Below are 23,131 nucleotides of genomic sequence, written 5' to 3'. Positions count from 1 at the left end.
AAAACTTATCCAATAAATTGAGGAAATATATAATATCACACTTACTTAAAGTCTTGTATCACAACAAAACCTCATCTGAAATCTTAAACACAATTGAAAATATTGGCACAAACCATACTTATACAAAGAGATAAATTTGTCCAAAATATTCGCTTAAAGATCATAATGAATTGCTCATAGCTTTTCACAAATTTCGTATACGTGATTCTTGAAAAACAATTTTGGAACATAGTATATATATAAAGTCCAATATTCTTAACAACACTCGTATACAAATTATACTTAAAGGAAAAGCGTATTTCTTAAACTTATCACAAATCATACTCTGTAACTCAAATTTTCAACTCACTACTAATCCATCGAAATCCTTAATCTGAAATACACAATTGCACATTCAATTGGTTTGTAACACAAATATCACACCTCCAAACCATTAGCTTATAATCACAATAGCATAATAAGCTCATGTTCTTTTAATGCGTAATCTTCATAAAGTCTGGTCACTTATAAGTAATCCTAAATGAATCTGACTTCTCAATAAAATACTATACCCAAACAAGCTTAATAGCTCAATCCGTACTAGTCAAACTCAATTTCATGCTCAATCGCACATGGTTACGTACAAAACTCTATCACATAGATCTTATAACTAATTCTCATTAGGGATAAAGTATAAAACTTATATATAAATCCACAATTTAATCGTATTGAAATATAAACTATTTATATTATTTCATCTTAGTCAAAGAATAATTTTGGTCTTTCAAATTCAAACTCACTCTTTACAGAAAACAATATAAAGATCTCAATCGAAATAATTTAATAAAATATTGAGTTCTCAACTCGATAAAGGATAATTTGATAAATATAGGCCATAATTCATAATTCGGAAAATCAAGTAATTAATTAAAATACATAATATATTGTGTAGTTTAAAAAACTGGATTTAATTAGTTTATTTTTATGGTTACCCAATTCATAAAACTTATTTCAAAAAGCCATTTACGTTGTAACCCATCCTTATCGTCATATTATATTCGAGTTAGAATCATACAATAACTAATATGTTGGGAAAACTACCGTTTAGTGATAACGATAACTATAACATAAAGAAAATAATTATCTTATAGATCTCATCATAAAATTAGCTCAAATAATAGTTCAAGAAAAACAAAAGAATACAAAGGAATATATCTATCGCTTATGATTCAACCGATAGTCCGTGCTAAACCTTATTAATCCCAACATAGGTTAATATTTATGAGTCACACTCATAGTTCCCTAATCATGTACTCCGTGCCTTATTTTAATGTCAAAATTTGTCATATCTATAGCTTGATTACCCATAATGATATTCAACTGTATTTTCCGAAATGCACTAAATATAATGAAGCTAACATAAGCCGGCTTAGAGTATGGAATTTCGATCACATTACAACCCATATCATTCTTAACAAATATATGTATCTTCATAAATCTCACATGGGTCACATCCTCCAAATATGTAACCAAACCTTACTAAATCTCGCTACCAAATCTTCACAAGTCTCACAATCGAATTAGCACAAGTCTCATGTATCTATCAAAATGTCTCACAATCAAAATTTCAAGTCTCAAAAATCGAGCTTTCACAATCCTTATGTTTAAATCAATTGAGATACATCAATTAAAAACACAAATATTAAAATCATTGAAATTCTATAAATGTTCATATTCACATATTATTTAGGTTTTCCAAATCACAATAGTATAAGTAAAACTTAAATCGAAATTCATATTGTTAAACGTAAATCACATTCTTAAAATAAAGATAACACAAGCCATAAATTTTCATCAAGGTGGATGGACAATGTGTACCTTCAATCGTCACACCTAACCTCCAAGAATCTCATTTCTCGATCACCATCGATCGCTTTAATCCGAATTCAATCTTCGAGAACACATCCCATACTCTAATCTCCAATGCTAACTCATAATATTGACTACCAATTTATCTTGAACTTGTCCTTTAGAAGCCAAAAACACAACCAAGAAGTTGGGGAAGTGAGAAGTAACAAGGAAGAGGGCAACAACAACAATACGTTGGCAGCAACAACTGTCAGCTTCGAAAGACCGTATCTCCTAGCTCAGGGTTCTATTTTTAGTAATTCTTAAGCCTAAGCTCATTAGGTCGAAGAGATATACAATTCTTATACAGAGAATAGAATCTCAAAATGATTAGAAGATCGTTGAAATAAGAGAAACAAAATATGGTGCTGATATCACAACAACAGCAGCAACACTTAGTTTCGGAAGGGATTATCTCCTAGAATACGACTCCGAATTGAGCGATTCTTGAGGCTAAACTGATTAAATTTTCAAGGGCTACAACTTTGATGAAGAAATTATGGGGTAAAAATGAAAGGAAGCTGAAGATATTGAATGAAACAGAAGCGACAACACTGAGGAAAGTGTATTTGTGAGCATGAGATGGGTATTCGAGTCTTCTACTTCCAGAAAAAAGGCTGAATTTAGGTGGGTGTTTTCTCTAGCCAAACCAGGCGGCAAAAAGGAAACTACTGATGATTCTTATGGTGGAAATATCAGTTCTTTAATGGTTCGTAAGTAAAAAATAACAAGGGGCACTTACAAGTAAAACTCCAATATGAGAATCAATTTTTTTTTTTTTTTGTAGCATCTCATTCATTGACAACTCAATTGGAGGAAGGCTGGGATTTTGACAACAAGAATATAAAATAGTGTGGCTGCCAGACCAATTAAGTGACACGAAGCAACATAAGAAGATGGCTAATGTTTGGGAGACATAAGGGCATTGTCGTCATTTCATCTATATAACTAATGAAGATTATATATTGTAAAAAAAAATACTTTGTAACTATAAATGCCATTTCTTTCTATTACCAATACTCATTTAACAAGGAGAAATAAAAATGATATGTAGTAATTAAGATGATAAAATATAACTAACTTTTAATTAAAATCACCTTAAAACGTGGCTATTACACCCAAAGGTCGTGATAACTCAAAGGGGAGGTCCAAGTCTAGAGACAAAGAGACTAGGACATGTCATGACTGCAACAAGTCTGGCCATATCAAAAAGTTTTGCTACTGTTGGAAGAAAAAACAAGGTAAGAAGCAAAACTCACATAAGCAGGGAGATGATAAAAATACTGCAACAACCTCTTCTAAGAGTGATGATGAGGTCGCTTTGATTTGTGCAACTAGTGAGTGTCATCATGTGGATAGTTCAGACAAAGAGTGGCTTGTAGATTCAGGTGCTTCATATCATTGTGTTCCCAAAAGGGAGTATTTCACGAACTATCAATCTGGTGATTTTGGTAGTTTGAAGATGGGGAACAAGAGCTCGGCTAGCATTGTTGGGTTAGGTGATATTCGTGTGAAGACAAGTGTTGGGTGCATGCTTACATTGAAGAATGTGCGCCATATTCCTGATTTACGTCTTAACTTGTTGTCTGCAAATGTCCTTGATCTAGAAGGGTTCCTACACACCTTTGGTGATGGTAAGTGAAAATTTTCTAAGGGATCGATGACAGTTACTCGTGGCGAGTTGTGTTGCTCTTTGTATAAGACATACTTGAGTGTATGTTCTGGTGAGCTGAATGCAGTTGAAGAAAAGAATTCTCCAAATTTGTGGGATCGAAGGCTAGGGCATATGAGTGACAAGGGGATCAAACTGTTAGCAGGTAAATCTCTTATTCCTGTTGATAAACCAGTTTCACTTGACCCTTGTGATCATTGTCTGGAAGGTAAGCAGCATAGAGCTTCCTTTTCTAGGAAGTCCACCTGAAGGCAAGAAAAGTTGGAGTTAGTTCACTCCGATGTTTGTGGTCCTATTGAAGTGGAGTCTCTTGGTGGCAATAAATATTTTGTCACTTTCATTGATGATGTTACTCGAAGAACTTGGGTGTATATGTTGAAGACAAAAAGCCAAGTGTTCGAGATTTTCAGAAAGTTTCATGCCATGGTAGAAAAGGAGACCGAAAGAAAGTTGAAGTGTCTTCGATCTGACAATGGTGGTGAGTATACCTCGAATGGGTTCACGTATTATTGCTCAAAACACGACATTAGACATGAGAAGACAGAGCCCGGCAAACCACAACACAATGGAGTTGCTGAGAGGATGAACAGAACCATTGTAGAGAAGGTGAGGTGCATGCTTAGAATGTTTGATCTTCCTAAGACATTCTAGGACGAATCAGTGCAATGTGTTGTGTATTTTATTTATCGATCTCCATCGATTCCTCTTGGTCTTGACATTCCAGAGAGAGCATGGAAGGGACGTGATCCCACTTATTCGCATTTGAGAGTCTTTGGCAGCAAGGCATACATGCATGTGCCTAAAGAGCAGAGGTCAAAGCTTGATTAATAATCTAATCCATGTGCATTTGTTGGGTTTTGGGATCAAGAGTATGGTTTCAGACTCTACGATCTAGAAAAGAAGAAGGTAGTGAGAAGCAGAGATGTAGTATTCTTTGAGCACGAGAAGGGTGCCGATCTTCTGAGGACAAGGTACACTTCTACTTCAGATTCATCTTTGGATACTACTAATGGTTCTATTTCTACTTCTTCTGTTATTCAGCCAGCAAATGAGAATGTTTAGGATTTACTTGATGATGTACATGATGATGTTGGTGAGGTACAACCTGATGATAATGTACCAGATCATGTTGATGATGATGATGAAGAAATATATGAGGAAGATACACATGAAGAAGTGGTTCATGAAGAGGTTCATGAGCAGGGGGAGCAACCTACCCCTCAAGTGGAGGATACACATGTTCGAAGGTCCACTAGAGAGCGTAAACCTTCAACAAAGTATCCAAGCTCAGAGTTCATTCTAGTTAGTGAAGATGGAGAGCCAAAGAACTATCAAGAGGTGTTGTCTCATGATGAGAAAAACCAGTGGCTCGATGCAATGAAGGAGGAGATAGATTCCTTGGAAAAGAATGACACCTATGAGCTAGTGAAGCCTCCTAAGGGCAAGAAAGTCTTGAGAAACGGATGGGTTTTCAAGAGCAAGAAAGATGGTGAGAAGATAGTGAAACGCAAAGCCAGATTGGTGGTAAAGGGATGCAACTAGAAAAAGGGCATTGACTTTGATGAGATCTTCTCGTCGGTGGTCAAAATCACAACTATCAGAACAGTTTTGGGTTTTGCATCAAGTCTTGATCTTGAGTTGGAGCAACTTGATGTAAAAACTGCATTTTTACATGGTGACTTGCATGAAGAGATCTACATGGAGCAACCTGAAGGTTTTGAAGAAAAAGGGAAAGATAAACTTGTTTGCAAGTTGAAGAAGAGTCTTTATGGGCTTAAACAGGCACCAATGCAGTGGTAGCGGAAATTTGATTCGTTTATAACAAGCAATGGTTATAAACGAACTATAGCCGATCCTTGTGTGTATTTCAGAAAGTTCCTTGGAAGTAATATCATCATCCTTCTTTCATATGTAGATGATATGTTGATAGTTGGACAAGATGCAGATATGATTCAAGGATTGAAGAAAGCCTTGTCCAAGTCATTTGACATGAAAGACTTGGGTCCTGCAAAGCAAAACTTAGGCATGGATATTGCTCGTGACAGGAAAGCTGGGAAATTATGGTGATCCCAGGAGAAGTATATTGAACGGGTGCTTGAAAGGTTCAATATGAAGCATGCTAAGCCTGTTAGTACACCACTAGAAACTCACTTCAAGCTAAGTAAGAGAGCTTGTCCTACAACAGAGAAGGAGAAAGAAGCTATGTCATCCACTCCTTACTCTTCTGCTGTTGGTTCTTTGATGTATGCTATGGTGTGTAGTAAACCTGATATTGCACACGCGGTCGGTTTGGTGAGCCGTTTCTTATCCAATCCGGGTAAGGCTCAATGGGAAGCAGTGAAGTGGATCTTCAGATACTTTCGGGACACCTCCAAATTGAGTCTATGCTGCGGTGGCAAACCTATACTTGAAGGTTATACTGATTTTGATATGACAGGTGATCTTGATAATAGAAAATCTACCTCATGTTATGTGTTTACATTTTTCAGGAGGAGCCATCTCATGTAAATCCAAGCTAAGAAAATGTGTAGCTTTGTCCACGACTGAGGCAGAGTATATATATATATTGCAGCAGTGGAAGCAAGAAAGGATATGCTTTGTCTTAAGAGGTTCCTTCAAGAGTTGGGTTTGAAGCAAGGTGAGTATGTAGTATTCTGTGACAGTCAGAGTGCTATGGATTTGAGCAAGAATTCAATGTATCATTCTTTCACAAAACACATTGACGTTAGATATCATTGGTTGCGAGATGTGATTGAAGAGCAGAGAATGAAACTGAAGAAAGTCCACACCGACAAGAATGGTGCAGATATGTTGACAAAGGTGGTTCCCGGAAGCAAGGTTGAGCTTTGTAGTAAGCTTGCCGGGATGAGGTTCAAGTGATCACGTAGTGATCGTGTCTTCCTCGTGATGGGCTGGAGGGGGAGATTGTTGTGGGTGTCCAGCCCACTTTGTGGCAATTTGTAAAATTGTCTTAGCCCAAAGTCAACTTAGATTGTGTGGCCCAATCATGGGTTAAGTGGTTGACTTCCAAAAGAAGACTTTTGGAGTCTTTTGCTGAGGTATATGGGGCAGCAAAAGAGGAGTGTGAACACACATAAAAAACACTCAAAAAAATCAGAGGCAAGAGAAAAGAGGCAGAGGATTTTCGTAGCTCTATTTGCTACACTACGCAGCAGCTTGTACGCCACCAAACGAAGGGTTGTCGTGGTCCGATTGCACTAATTTTGGACAGCTTGTTCAGAACACTTGAAGCTTTGTTCTGTGCGATTGTCGATCAGTGGTCTGGATCATGAGTTTTGGCTGCTGGACAGAACTGCGTTTTTGGGTGATATTCTCCACTCTTCATCTCTTATTTTTTCATCTCTTATGTATGGAAGTGTGGGTGCGTTCTGAACCTTTGTATGTCTGATTTGGGTTCTTTTGTCCTCAATTTTATCATAATAAGAGAAGGTGACAAGGGTGGACTCCTCACAAGTCCCGTGGTTTTTACTCTTCACATCGAAGGGGCTTTCCACGTATAATTAGCGTGTGTTGATTGATTTTGTTCTTCCGCATTTGATTGTTTCTTGTTGTCCATTATTGGTTATTTGTTTGGTGGATTATTTGTGGCGAATTGGAGTTGTATTGTTTGGTTGATTGTCTTGGAGGTGATCCTTGTGGGTAGTTGATATACTACTAGGGTCCTATCACAGCCCAATCTAAAATCCAAAATTGTATCATCATCAAGTGTGATGCATCATCTACATGTATAAATCAAATTTTGCACGAAATTTTAAAGTGATATGCAATCATTTACATTAACATATAAAAAATACTTTGTTGTTGCAAACATATTAATAATAAGGAAACTTAATCATCTAGATCTTATGATTTAAAATATAGTTAATTATGATATATTAGTCAAAATTTTAATCAACATGCATTTGAGATTTCAATAATATGAGGGAATAAATTATGGTCTGATAATATTACAATAATGAGAATGTGGCAAATATTATTTTTTATATTTAGGCTAGGGCACGTTGTAAAAAAGTTTATGGCTAGAGGCAGGGGTGTGGAAAAGTAAATTAGGGCCCTGTGCGAATTCTTAGAATTGGCTTTATACCAAACCTTGAAGATGATTCAGAAAATGAAGAAAAGATAACAAGATTCTCAGAGATCAGATTGATAGGGACATAACTCTTTCGTGAATATGGGCAAGTTAACAAGATGCCCCTAATAATAAATTATATAGACAAATTAGACATAATTAACAACATAAAGTTACTATCGACAAAATAAACACAATAGAAATATGGAAACTACTTTAATCACTCTATGATTTACTTCCAAAAAATCAATTATTTTTTGATTTGTTTTCTATTTACCTTGTTGCGTCCATACAAGACTAGTAACATACTAGATTTTCTATGATGATACTCAAAGTTAGGAAACAAATAACCAAAATTTGTGAACAAAATCAATTTTGGTAAGGGAACATTAAAAGGCAGGAGTTGAGTAAGCAATGAATTTAATGATCCCGAATATCTTAGCTACAGGTTAAAATAAGCACAAGCTCAAGAAAGATGATTGAATGATAAAAATATATAGCAATAATATAAACAGGATAATAAGTTTGAAATTAAATGGAAATAAATATGAATAAGCAGAATGAATGAGAGACTTACAGTAAGATAGCATCAGAAAGCGAGGCACGGTCATGAAGGATAGAATTGAAACAGCTAACCAAAAAAGCAGTGAGAGAAGCAGGACCATGGGTGTCTAAACACACACGTAAGATGGAGAAGTGGTAGACGGTTTAAGGTTTCTGAACACTCGTTAGGATCACAATAATCTGGCAGGGGATGATAATTGTTGGATATTTGTGGTTTGTGACTTGTATCAACAAGTCCTTTGTTATTTGACGAAGCATTTTGGGGTAGATTTCTAAACCACGGGAGGGCTGCAGTTTAGCTTTTAAACTGCAATAGTGCTGCGGTTTCTACTGAGAATTACAAAGTGTTGCTTGGCTATTTCTTCACTTGGGCTTCATGAATTAATACTCCACTTGGTCCTCAAGAAAACTTTGACTTCATGATATATTTCTTGCTGTGTTGCTTTGTCAATCCTTGGTATATATATATACTCATATCTTTGAGTATAAGAATATAATCTTTTTAGGGTTTTTTGCTTTAAGTCACAAAATTGTGAGGGAAAACACATAGAGAGAGTTTGTGAGAATTCTTGGGAGAATTACCAGTCTCTCGCTATTGTATTCCCTTTGATCTCCAAAGTAAAGATTTTCACCCCGACCCGGAGGACGTAGCTATCGCATTGATAGTGAACCTCGTTAAATCTTCGTGTGTTATTTGTTCGTCTTATTTGTTTGTTATTGTTAGTTTGTTTTGATTTCGGCGCTTCCGTTACAACAAACTTGGTATCAGAGCGGGATTTACGATCCGAGAAGATGAACACTACGACCATGAAGATTGAGAAATTTACGGGTAGGAATAGCTTCGCACTATGGCAGATCAAGATGCGAGCCTTGTTGAAACAACAGGGTATTTGGAAGCCTTTGACTGAAAAGAAAAAGGATTTGCTTGAAAAGGGCATGAGCGCAGCGGGTTTAGAGACGATGGAGGAGAAGGCTCACTCCACCATATTACTGAGTTTGGCAGATGATGTGATCACAGAAGTTTCGGATGAGATGTCAGCTTTGGGTCTGTGGTCCAAATTGGAGAGTCTTTACATGACGAAGTCTCTCACCAACAAGTTGTTGTTGAAACAATGGTTGTTTGCCCTGCGAATGCAGTCAGGTACGCCTTTAAGGTATCATCTAGACAAACTTAATACTATTTTACTTGATTTGCGTAATATAGATGTTAAGATTGAAGATGAGGACGCTGCTTTGATTTTGTTGGTTTCTTTGCCTGCTTCTTATGAAAATTTTGTTGAGTCGTTTGTGGTGGGAAAAGAAAATGTGACCTTAGAAGAAGTGAAGTCAACACTTTTTACTAGGGAGTTGCGCCATAAGGCGGCGACTAATGATAGCGGTATTGATTCTGGGGCTGGATTAGTAGTTAGTTCAGCAGGTACTAATAACTCGAACTCTAAGAAAAAGAAAAATTCTAAGGGTAAGAGTAATAAGACCAAGAATATTTGTCACTATTGTAAAGAACCTGGCCATTGGAAAGATAAATGTCCTAAAAATCCCAGAAATAATTCCCATGCTAACGTTGCACAACAGAATACTGATTTTGATTCGGAAGAAGACTTGGCCTTAACCGTTAGTGGGGGTAGTCAGAATACGGATCGTTAGGTGTTAGATTCTGGTTGTACTTATCACATGTGTCCTATTCGAGAATGGTTTTCTACTTATGAGTCCTTTGATGGTGGTGATGTTATCATGGGTAATAATGCCGCATGTAAGGTTGTGGGTAGAGGAAATATTAAGATAAAGAATGCTGATGGAAAGATTCGTACTTTGGTGAACGTTAGGCACGTTCCACAACTGAAGAAGAATTTGATCTCTCTTAGTACTCTTGACAAGGAGGGGTTTACGTTTTCAGGTTCAGATGGGGAATTGTGTGTTTTGAAGGGTTCGAAGGTAGCACTGAAAGGTACTAAATTGGGTACTTTGTATTATTTTCTTGGTACTGTTCGGACTGGTTCTGCGCTTGTAGCATCCACAGGTTCAGATGATATGACTAAGCTATGGCATAAGAGGCTTGGTCATATGAGCGAGCGTGGTATGCAGACATTATCCAAATTAGGCCTTCTTGGTGGTCACAAGGTGAAGAACCTTGAGTTTTGTGAATTTTGTGTGTTTGGTAAGCAACATCGTGCTAAGTTTGGCAAAGGGTTGCATGTCACAAAGGCCACTTTGGATTATATTCATTCTGATTGTTGGGGGCCTTCTCGTGTTGAGGGTATTGGGGGATATTGATATTTTGTTACTTTTATTGATGATTTCTCCAGGTACACATGGCTTTATGTTTTGAAGCACAAAGGAGAGGCCTTTAACACTTTCAAGCATTGGAAAGTGTTAGTTGAAAATCAGACTGGCAAGAAGGTAAAACGTCTCCGAATGGATAATGGTCTTGAGTTTGTTTGTGATGAGTTCAATGATCTTTGCAGGGACGAAGGGATTGTAAGACATCGTACTGTTAGAAAGACACCACAACAGAATGGTGTTGCAGAGAGAATGAACAAGACACTGCTTGAGAGAGCTCGTTGTATGCTCTTTGATGCAGGTTTGACTAGGTGGTATTGGCCGGAATCCGTGAAAACGTCTTGCTACTTGATTAATCGTGCTCCTCATACAGGTATTGACTGCAAGATACCTTGTGAGGAATGGTCCGGAAGAAGTGCTGATTATTCGTTGTTGCGGGTTTTCGGATGTGTGGTTTATTATCATGTTAATGATGGTAAGCTAGAGCCGAGAGCCAAGAAGGGTTGCTTCGATGGGATACGGAGATGGTGTTAAGGGATATAGAATTTGGTCCCCATCAGAAAGTCGCATTGTAACTAGTAGAGATGTAACTTTTGATGAAAATACTATGTATGTGTCTATTAATAAAACTGCAGGTAACAGGAATGACAACACGATTCGGGATGATGAGTTAGAAATAGAGTCATTATCTACTCCTGCGGATGGTGGCCAGATTCAGGTGGAGCAGAGTCCGGTGACCACTAGTCAGTTTGATGATGAGCCTGTAGGAACTGATACAGGTGAGTCAGAGACCGACCATGCTGCGGATGTTGGTTCTAAAAGACCAAGAAAGAAGCCGCAAAGACTCATTGAGGAGATGGAGGGACATCATGTTCCTGGTCAGAACGGTTGTGTAGAGGAGTTGGTGGTTTATGCATTACATGTTGCAGATGATATTGAGACACCTGAGCCAACTACTTACAAGGAAGCAGTTTCTTGTGCTGAGTCAGGTAAATGGTTGGTTGCTATGAGCGAAGAGATGAAGTCTCTTCACAAGAACAAGACATGGGAACTTGTGCGACTACCTCGTGGTCGTAGGTTGATTGGATGCAAGTGGGTTCTCAAGAGGAAAGAAGGTACTTCAGAAGGGGATCCAATTAGGTACAAGGCTCGGCTCGTTGCTAAAGGTTTTAGACAGCAGAAAGGAGTGGATTACAACGAGATTTTCTCACCAGTGGTTCGACATACTTCTATTCGGGTGTTGCTAGCAATAGTGGCACATTATGATCTAGAACTTGAGCAAATGGATGTGAAGACAACGTTTTTGCATGGTGAGCTCGAGGAAGATATCTATATGAGTCAGCCTGAGGGGTTCATTGCCTCTGGGAAGGAGACCTATGTGTTCCATTTGAAGAAGTCCTTGTATGGGCTCAAATAGTCACCTAGACAGTGGTACAAGCGGTTTGACAACTTTATGGTGGAGCATGGCTACAACAGGAGTCCTTACGATTGCTGCGTTTATCACAGTAAGGTGGAGGATGGTTCTTATATTTATTTACTGTTGTATGTTGATGACATGCTTATTGCAACTAAGGAAATGTCGAATGTGCGCAAGTTGAAGGAGCTTTTGAGTTCCGAATTTGACATGAAAGACTTAGGAGCAGCTCAGAAGATTTTGGGGATGGAGATATATAGAGATCGTGTCAAGAAGAAGTTGTTTCTTTCGCAAAAGAGCTACATTCAGAGAATTCTTGACAGGTTTGGTATGAAAAATACAAAATCTATAGATACTCCTATTGCTCCTAACACTCGTCTTTCTATGTATACTCCTCAATCTGACGAAGAGAAGGAGTTCATGTCTAGTGTTCCGTATGCTAGTGCAGTTGGTAGTTTGATGTATGCTATGGTTTGCACTAGGCCTGATATTGCACATGATGTGAGTGTTGTTAGCAGGTTTATGTCTCAACCTAAGAAGGAGCATTGGCAGTGTATGAAGCGAATCTTTCGCTATTTGGCTGGAACGGCAGATGTTGGTCTCATTTATGACAATGAGACTCAGTGTTTGGTTTCTGGCTATTGTGATTCTGATTATGCAGGTGATGTTGATACTAGGAGATCTGTGACAGGTTATGTATACACTCTTGGGGGTTCAGTGATTAGTTGGAAGGCCACTTTGAAATCTTCGGTTACGTTGTCTACAACGGAAGCTGAGTATATGGCGTTGACTACTGCTGCGAAAGAGGGTATATGGTTGCGGGGTCTTGTTAGTGATTTGGGCATTCCTCATGATCGTGCTACAGTCTATTGCGATAGTTTGAGTGCTATTTTCCTTGCCAAAGATTAGGTACATCATGATAGAACTAAACATATTGATCTGCGTTATCATTTCCTTAGGAATGAGAAGCGTATTGTGGTGAAGAAAGTTGGTACTGCTGATAACCCAGCTGATATGTTCACCAAGCCAGTTCCAGTTCGCAAGTTCAAACATTGCTTGGACTTGTTGAACATTGATAGTCATGTTTAATACCCTTATGGGCTGTGCCTCGAGGTGGAGGCGATCCGGGCCCCGGGATAAAGTGGGCGTTTGTGTTGTTTTGGGTGTGTTTCTTTTTTTGGGTATAGCTTAAGACGTCAAATTATACGTTTGGTTGGATCTTTAGTTTGGTTTGGCTTGTCTTGTTAAATACAAGTCAAGGTGGAGAATTGTTGGATATTTGTGGTTTGTGACTTGTATCAACAAGTCCTTTGTTATTTGATGAAGCATTTTGGGGTAGATTTCTAAACCACGGGAGGGCTATAGTTTAGCTTTTAAACTGCAATAGTGCTGCGGTTTCTATTGAGAATTACGAAGTGTTGCTTGGCTATTTCTTCACTTGGGTTCATGAATTAATACTCCACTACCTCAAGCAAACTTTGACTTCGTGATATTTCTTGCTGTGTTGCTTTGTCAATTCTTGGTATATATATATATACTCATATCTTTGAGTATAAGAATATAATCTTTTTAGGGTTTTTTGCTTTAAGCCACAAAATTGTGAGGGAAAACACATAGAGAGAGTTTGTGAGTATTCTTTGGAGAATTACCAGTCTCTCGCTATTGTATTCCCTTTGATCTCCACAGTAAAGATTTTCACCCCGATCCGGAGGACGTAGCTATCGCATTGATAGTGAACCTCGTTAAATCTTCGTGTGTTATTTGTTCGTCTTATTTGTTTGTTATTGTTAGTTTGTTTTGATTTCGGCGCTTCCGTTACAACAATAATCGTGCCAGAGCAGGCAAAATAAATTAGCATGAAGATGAAACAAGGGCTTACGATGATCAAAAAAATATTTAAGGTTATGCTCATGGTTTAATCCGACAATGGAGCCTTTTCGAAATATCTTATCGACCACGTCGTAGGAGCAAATGCCAGGATATGAATCACTAGTCAAATACATCCAATAAATAGAGTTATGTTCAGCACAGGGAGGAATATCCCCATTGCTCTATGCAAGGCAGCCTCGTTTAGAAGATTAGCAAATGGACACAACTCAACGCTCCAGGACTCCCAGGACTGGTTGTTGACATCATAAAGACCAACATTGTTGAGAATTTGGCGCGTTTTATGACCACGACGCAAGTAAGTAACCACCAAGATACCCTCAAAGTTTTTCATTCCAAGGAGTATAGGAACAACCTTCATAAATTGATATTCTTTCCGCCAAGGAAAGGGTGGAGCCGGAACTGGGGAACAGTAGCCTTCAACAGGATCAAATACCTCACCAAAATCATAATTAGACGAGTCCCACTCCAAATCCAAACCGGGAGGAAGATAAATACTTGAAATAATGTACAACTTACCCCCAATCGCCAGAGTGTAGGGATATTCTCTAGGGGAAACGAAAGGGGCACCCACACTCCAAATTGAAGAGTCGTCGCCCTGGGAAAAGTCACAAAACCTGATTTTATAATTTGGACTCGCTGCAGGACAACTGACGTAATCAACGCCACCAACAGAGTAAATAATGGAACCAATGGAAGCACACATGCCATTAGGGTAAGTATCACAGGTAGACAAATCATTGTCAGGGTTGAGGGTTGAACTCGAAAATCGCGTTGAGTCGCAGTTTTTAGAATGATCGTGATGGATGTAAGGAACCCTAATTGATGATGATGATGATGATTGTTCTGAGTATGGAACTAGGAATGCTCTGCCTGGAGATGAAGCCCTGTCAGACAGAACGAACGTAAGTTAGCCTCGAGGGTTTAACCGAGGAAATCCCCTCTGATGCCTAAGTCAGCAAATGAAATGATATTCTAGAGAGAGAAAGTGGAAAGGGTTAAGAATTGTTCTTGTATTGAACTTGTCCATGAATGAATTGGGACGGTAGTATTTATAGGCGTACTATTCAGTTCTTTGGCCTATTCAGATGTCGCCGCGTGTATGTTGGTGATGTACTTGTTATTTGTCCTTTTGCTTAACGACGTATCTCCGTTGTCGTCTAGCAGGTCGTTGCCCCGCAGACCTATGGGTCTGCGTGGTCCTTGAGGGTTTGTATTATTTTCGGTGATTACTTCTTGCGGTTACTCCGCTTGGAAGATCTTGGTGGGACCTAAATGGCCTGGTAGGACCTGTATGGTCTTGTAGGATCTGGATGGTCTGGTAGGTTATCTTTACTCCCGTACAATGATGATGATGATGATGCTGATTTGGAGAGTAAAGAACATAATTTATCAAACGGGACAGAAACGTCCACCTTCAACCACAGCATCGCACATGAATTAGGTTTCCGTGTTTTCACGCAAAACACATTCCGATCTTGGGATGGACAAACAACACAAGGTATAACCTTCGTCTTTTCATCTCCGACTTTCCTTCTTTTTCTAATTACTTCTGACGGATTTTTCTTCATCTTTAAAAAGATTCAGAGCTTGAATAAAGAGTCTCTTAATTAGAGAGAAAAAATAAGAGCTTTCTCTGAAGTAGAAAATAGGAGATTCTTAATTAGAGCTTATAAGATAAAATTCTAAAATAATAGCTAGCTAGATCTTACAAATAAGAGATACTGCGATATTATTTATTTTACATTAAAATAAACTCTCTATTATATAAGTCAAGAGTTGAGGGTAAAAGAGTAAATACACTTTTCGTGGCCACTTAGGAATATACGATAATACCCTCAGCTCTAATCTAACCCCCCGGATTTCATGTTAAACCCTGAGAATTCCGTTTGACCGCACACCCTCTCTTTTCTCTCAACTCCATCGCCGTCTTCGCTTCTAATTTCAAACCTCGCCACTTTCTCTCTCCTCCTACTTCTCAACCGTCTGCCATCACCGCCGTCTCCACCATCAATCTGCTTCGGTCAAGTTCGGCGATCCTTGCTCTCTCAATTACACCCCATCTTCCGGTTGCCAAGCTAACTCCACCAAGTAGAACCATACCAGTTAGTTTTCCCCCTATTTTTTTTTTTAATTTCTACAGTATTTTAATTAAAAGTTGATTTGATTTTGAATTTGATTTTCTGGGTTTGTGATTTAGATTTTAGATTATTTGCTCTGTATTTTGGGCTTAGTTTTTTTATTTGTTTGGGGTATCGGTGTTTTGCTGGGAAGCATATTCAAGGGTACCGTCGATGTGATTTTTTTTGTGTTTTTCTCAATTTTTTCGTACTTTGCTATTTTTACTGCAAAAGATATATTTTTCATTTTTCATTTTTTTCTGTGTCAAATAGAATCAATTATAAAGATAATATATTAAAAACAAGAAAAAAGTAACAGTATTCCCCAAAGTTTTATGTAGTTCTTCTAGTTAAATGGGGTAATTGTGTTATCTTACACAATTACCTCCAGGTACCTATAAAGAAGTTGACCGGAGGATGAGAACTTGGGAGTATAGAAGATGAAGATTTGTTTACTTTTTTTAAGGTTTTTTAATTATTTTTTGCAATAGTTAGCACTTTGTTGGGATTTCCTTTGAAATTTTTCGATGCTATGGAATTGTGTTGGGATTTAATGCTGATCAAATTAACAAAGAGTAAACAATCCTGAAATCAGGATCCATGTAAAAGTATAGATTAAACGATACATACGTTAGATGCATGTACTCGCACTTGCTATATGAACACGGACGAGAACTCCACTTGTAGTTCCTCTACAATCGCCCACAGACACGTTTAGATCCGCCTTGATTCTGATACCTTAGATCTTCCACAAGGTTGTTTAGATTTTGGGAAATATTCAACTTGGAGGCACGGAGAAAATTAGGGTGATTGATGTGTCTCTAGGGTTGAATGATTGGTTGTATTGAAAACGGCATGCATGGGATTAATGAAATAACCCTAAGGTTATATCAATAATTAACTGGCCAAAGGCACAAGGCCTTGTGAGCAGCCTGCATTACCCCCGCAAGCCCACACGCGCACAACACCAAGGTGTTGGGTCGTGGGTCGCGCTTGTGTGGTTGTTGTTGTTGTTGCTTTATGCGCGCCCAGCGGCAAGGCCATGGGCATGCTGCTCGCACATGGGCATCGTTGTGCGCTTGCGGGCCTTGAGCGCATGCGCGCTTGGCTCAGCTCGTGGGCCGCAGCGTTGCTCGATCGTCCCTCTTCCTGTTTGCGTCTAATGCCTTACGACCACTATTTATTGTATATTACTTGATGATCCAACGTCTTACGATACGATCAATAGTCCGACTCCGACCAACAATATACGCGATACGATATACGATTACGATCCAACGTCTTATAGTATATTTACGTTTTTCGAACTAATTTCTCGAATAGCCATTAAATGAATTTCCGATTCATTTAATCGGCGATCTGTTTTATGTCATTGGTGTGACCTTGTAGGTTCAGTCAAGATTAAGTTGCGAGCCTAATAAGGATTAGAACTCACTAATCAGAAACATTGCTCCAGCTAGCTGTTCCGATCACTTAATCTTACTGAATTAATTATTCATTATCAATCTGAACCTTGGTATTATACTAATGCACCTTGGGCGAAGGACCCATTTCCTTGAGTCTCCCACTTTTCCTTTAGACAAGAGTGCATTCGCATTCCTTTGTCTCTTAGTGTTACTTGCTAAACATAAGGTAAGATCCAAGTCATCCTTATTAGGTCCAGAAGTGTTTCTCGAATTAATGAGTTCAACTGTTAAACTTTAACATAAGGTTAAGCGTTAACCATTATGAGCACGACCATACATTTTCACAATATCTAACTCTCCGAGAGACCTTGTTACACAACAACACCATATCGTATAAGATAGGAGGATAATCCAATCTTGTAATCTATGAAAGACTCAATTTGATTCATAGTAAGCCTGGATACTTCTTTTACAATCTCCTTTTAACTAATCTTCAAACAAGTAATCATAATTACTCATGTTTGAGGAATGGTTATAAGCACCTTTAATGAGAACGACTTATATTATGACATGACTCTAATCTCTTAAAGTGTTTTCATGGTAAATCCGATACAAATTCCAATAAGTATCTATGCAAAAGATTTCTGACATCCAAGTCCCATGCAGTTCAAGAAACTTAACTATAAATATATTTGCAATCTAATCTTCATTAGTCATTGTAGGGTTTTTTTAGTGGTATTTTTCGTATTTCATATAGCTTGTAAGTTGGATTTTGTATGTAAGTTATGAGTGTTTGACTAATCTTGTTTAAGACTCACGAAGGACTCAAACTTGTTCAATTTATCAAGAATATGATCAACTAGGTTTGGCTTGATCTTCTCAATCTCGCTCCTAAAGGGGGAGCCAAATTATAGGTTCACACAAGTGACGTAATTGAATTTGAACATAGAAAATCGAAGTTCAAAATATAGAAAATGCGTAAAATACCCATACGGCTTAGGAATTTTGAACATTGATGGAGTCACCACCAAACAAGTTTTCGGGTCCGGTTATGCATTTAAATTAATATTGAAACCGCTTGAAAGTCGGGTAAGAGAACGAATCACTTATTTAAGTGAATTTTGCAAGAGGTTCATACAATACAAGCATCAATTTCGGATAGAGTTTGATAAATTAATAGTAAAATTTTAAATAATATTATAGCTTTTATTTAATTTAGGAAAATTTGCCAATTACCACCTAGGTTTTTTGTGACTTTGTCAATTACTACCTTGATAGTTAAAAGTTGTCAATTACTACCTAGGTGTTGATTTATTGTTGTCAATTGCTACCTTAGACCATATGCTGATCAATTAATCACTAATCATATCATAATTAGTCGTTAATCATAACTTAATTATTTTAACTAATTAATAAAAATTAAAATTTTAAAAAAATCCAACACTAATTAAATTAAAAAAATCTCAAAAAAAATCATACAGAAGCCGGCATTGTTGGTGAAGGTTTTTCGGGTTGCTCCTACGTGGAAGGCTCCTGATGAGTCGGAGTTTCAATCCCACGGAAGGCTCGCTTTAGTGAAACTAATCAGAGATTTGGGGATTTTTTCTATTTAAATCTATTTGATTTTTTGGGTATTAATTTGGATTTTTGTTTGATTTTGAAAGAGAGTACATGATTGTTGGAGTTCACCTGGTGGGGGTAGGAGGGAGCAGTGAGCAAAATAGCCGGCAACCTTCATCGTCACGGTAAGTTCAACTATGACAGCAGCGCCATCACTCGCAGTGGTAACTACACTCCCTTCACCTTCACCTTCACCTGTACCGCCAATGTCACTTTCATCCTTGACTATTTCATTGAAGAAGATAATTGTCAATGTCCACTTCTCCTCCCCTTCTCCAGCCATACAGTTCATCCATTAGCTCTATGTTTTTGTGGATTTTGACTCTGTTAACCTGTTCTCTTCCGGTGTAGAAAGCAAACGGAGGCCCTCGAAATCATCGTCAAAATCGTCACCGTCGAATCAAGATGCGATTGAATTTGAGGTCGCCGATGAGGCAAACCCAAACACTCAAAGCGTGATGGTGGGATGCAAAATAATTCAGCCAAGTGGGAATCTAGATCCTCAGTTTCATCTCCAGTTACCAACTAACAGCAAATTGGCCTTACCTATTCCTATTGAATTTTTATTTTAACCTTAAATTTTATTATTTAATTAAAATATTAAATATGATTTTCGGTTAATTATGATATAATTAGTAACTAATTGACTAAAATATGTGTTAAGGTAGCAATTGACAACAATAACTAAATATGTAGGTAGTAATTGACAACTTTTAACAATCTAGGTAGTCATTCGCAAAGTCACTAAAAACCTAGGTAGTAATTGCCAAATTTTCCTTTAATTTACGATAGCAAACGCTACTGACCGAACACTCATATTTCGTATAGTTACCCTACTTTAACAACTAACCGTTAACAACTACTTCCTCCGTCTTTTAGGCTTTATTTGGTTAGGAGAAATTGGAAGGAAAAGAAAAGAAAGGAAAAGTAACATAAGGTTTCCTGTATTTGGTACAAATAATTATATGGGAAGTGGAAGGAAATGAAGGGAATTGGAAGGAAAGCTCCTTTATAAAATTTTCACTTTCCTTTCCTCCCAAAATTGGAGGAATTTGGAAGGAAAGAGAAAATTAAAAACTCTCATTTATATTTCTTTTCTCTTCCCTTCATTTCTTTCCCTTAAATCAAACACAGAAAAATAAAATCTATTTCCCTTCCCTTCTTTTCCTTTCTTTTCCCTTCCTTTCTTTTCTCTTCCTTTCTTTTCTCTTCCTTTCCTTTACTAATAATGAACCAAATAGGGCCTTAATACTTGCAACGTTTGGACTTTTGTCACTATTCATATAATCTACTTTGACTATTCTTAGTGCCTTTTATATTAGATAAAACATAGTCATGTGGGATCTTGTTAGATTCGTCTCAATATGTATTTTCAAAATATCAATTTTTTATAATTTTTGAATAAAGAGAATTTAAGATATAAATGATCAAAGTTGTGCATTGACATGCATGAAACTAAGAGCATGATCAGCCCTATATCTTAAGACTTGAGTTACGCTGACATGGCATATGAGTCACCTAGTCTTAAGATTGAACAAAGTAACTTGTAGCATTGAAGTGGATGCGTTTTGCCAAAGTCTTAAACCGAGTCTTAAAAAACTAAGACTCCATTTAAGACTCTTGTGTGAGTTGAGTAAAATAATAAAATAATAAATGGTGCATAAATATACAAGTCTTAAACAAGTTTGAAGGGTGAAGAGCTAAGAACATGATCAGCCCCAAGTCTTAAGACATGGGTTGTGCTGACATGGCATATAATTCATCAATCTTAAGATCAGACATATAGAAATTGTAGCATTGAAGTAGACAAGTCTTATCAAAGTCTTAAAAAATTAAGACTCAACTTAAGACTTGGTATGTGAGTTAAATTAAATAATAAAATGATATTTTACATAAATTTACAAGTCTTAAATGATTTAATGGGTGAAGAGCTAAATTTAATTGAATCTTAAGGAGTCTTAAAAATAATTTAATTATTTAATATTAATGAAATGTTGACATAGAAAATGAAGAAAATCTTAAGACAAGACCCCTTGATCTTGCTCTAAATTTGATTGAATCTTAAAGAGTCTTAATTATAATTTAATTATTTAATAATAGTAAAATGCTGACATGGCATGTAGAAAAAATCTTAAGACAAAACCCCCTTGATCTTGCTCTAACAAACGTTGCGTGTATTAAAAGACGAAGGAAGTATTATTCACCACCATTGGTTGCTCTATCCGTTGTGGGTAATTTTACCGAATAGGGCATATAGAATTAGAGAATAGGGCCTAGAAATTTGAGTGAGAGAGAAAGGGGGAGGAACAATGAGCCGTTTGGGTGGCCGTTTGGGTGGCCGTTTGGGTGACTCGGAAGCCGAAGAATATCGAATAGCTTTGAGAATGGCTGAAAGCGGGGATTTTGATGTAAAGACAGCGTGGTATAGACTGAGTATCCCCTTAACGGAGCTGCAAGTACACCGTGAACACGATATTAGCTATTACAGCTGGCATAATCACAGTGATTGTGGTGATTCCTCTAGGTTTATTTCCGATTACCCTTTACATTTGTTGCTGGTACAAGATTATGTGACTCCTGTTCGTTGCACTGTAATCCACAATACTATGTATACAATTGAGGATAAAAAACTTGTCTATTTAAATCTTGATCATCCTAATATCGAGTGGAAACCTGTTTCATCATCCCCCCTCTTTATCAGGTATATTTTTGATTCTTTCTTTATTCAAATCAGATGGTGTTTTTGTTCTGTAATGGTGTTTTTTTCTTCTTCTGAATTTACAGGCACACCGCACACCCCTAATATTGTGAGTTTGGGTGAACAACTTTACATTATCGGGGTTATGCTCTGTGAAGACGAAGCTGATTCATTAGATTTAGGAGTGATTTATGACCCCCAACAGGATTCGTGGTCCAAGATTTGTAACCATCATTCCAGTGACCAGCCGTTCAATTGTTGTTTAGTCTCTTCATTGGGCGAGTCTGTGGGTAGAATTATTGTTGCTGATCCTTTAGCCCTTAGCGTATGTGAACACCAGTTAACTTTTGATGTGGCCAAAGAAGAGTGCAATACCTTCTCTCAAGTCTCAACCTTATCTCTATTATCATTTCTGTGACATGTCCGGGGATCCTATCACTGTTTTAGAGGAATCAACCATCTATTGGATTCATAAACGTACTGGCCTTATCTCTACTTATAACTGGGATACAATGAAATTTGCTTCTGGTTCCATTGTTGGAATCGAACATGAATCTTTCATTGCACATTTTTGTCGGGACAATACTTTGAGTATAAACTTTCACTTATCCATTTGGAAGGGACCTTGTTTGGCTTGTTGCTCTCTGAATATGATGAAAAATCAGATGAGACCTATCTTCATTTTTTGATAATGAGGGCTGTAAAAGTCAATGATTGTCAATTCTTCATGTCTGTGGTGGGCTGTTTCCGAAGTTGTACTCACAAAAATGGTCACCTGGACGATGCATACCTCTTGTAAGCCACTTGACTTTACTGCTACCGTGCTCCTGTGTCCCTCTATGAATACAGATAATTGGTGTGACGGTGTTTAGGGGCTTCAAATAGTGGTTGAACATCATAAGTATGATCATGGTCTTGCAAGTTTCCAGCCTTTTTCATGGCTATTGCTATTGCTCTTTAGTACTTAGTTTTGATCAGGATTATAAGGGCCGTTTTCCGAACAAATTATTCTATTCAAGTGTTTTAGCTAAGTTAACCTTGCTTCTTTTTCTATTTCTTTGCATAATTCAGATATTTTGATATTCAAATAACTGGGCTTTTGGTACTTGACCTTGCATTTTCTTTCAATTTCTAATTCGAAATCATATAAGTTATACTTCTTTCGTTCCTAAATAGTTGCATCATTAGGATATGGCGCCATTTTTTAGAGAGGAGCGAAAGTGTTAGAGGGATATTGTTTTCCAATTAGTTACACTATTGCAACACATCTTCCCTCATCAGCTCCCTAGTCCCAATTCTCAAGCGCAATCCCCTAACTTCCTCACTCCTCAAACTTTGTTCCCTACCATCTTTTTCTCTCATACCCCATCTTGTTATTATACGGAGTACACCATTATTAGATTTAATGGAATTACATCAAAATGTCGCCCACTTTCAAGATCTCAAAGCAATAAACCGATTATGGAAATTGATGATGGTGGTGTAGCTCACCAGTT

At 37.6% G+C, this 23,131-nt stretch overlaps 1 protein-coding gene across 1 annotated transcript; it reads left to right on the top strand.

The window, feature by feature from the left end:
• The first annotated feature begins 21,163 nt into the window (after window positions 1–21,163).
• LOC110778224 (uncharacterized) lies at window positions 21,164–22,740 on the top strand. Its single transcript, XM_021982795.2, has 2 exons — window positions 21,164–21,638; window positions 21,722–22,740. The coding sequence occupies exons 1-2, from the start codon at window positions 21,247–21,249 to the stop codon at window positions 21,738–21,740; spliced, it is 411 nt and encodes a 136-aa protein (XP_021838487.1). The 5' UTR covers window positions 21,164–21,246; the 3' UTR covers window positions 21,741–22,740.
• Window positions 22,741–23,131: the final 391 nt, after the last annotated feature.

Source organism: Spinacia oleracea, chromosome 1 (assembly GCF_020520425.1).
Source record: "Spinacia oleracea cultivar Varoflay chromosome 1, BTI_SOV_V1, whole genome shotgun sequence".
Classification (NCBI taxonomy): Eukaryota; Viridiplantae; Streptophyta; class Magnoliopsida; order Caryophyllales; family Amaranthaceae; genus Spinacia; species Spinacia oleracea.
Note: the sequence above shows the minus strand (reverse complement) of the source record. Positions and strands in the feature narration are given on the sequence as shown.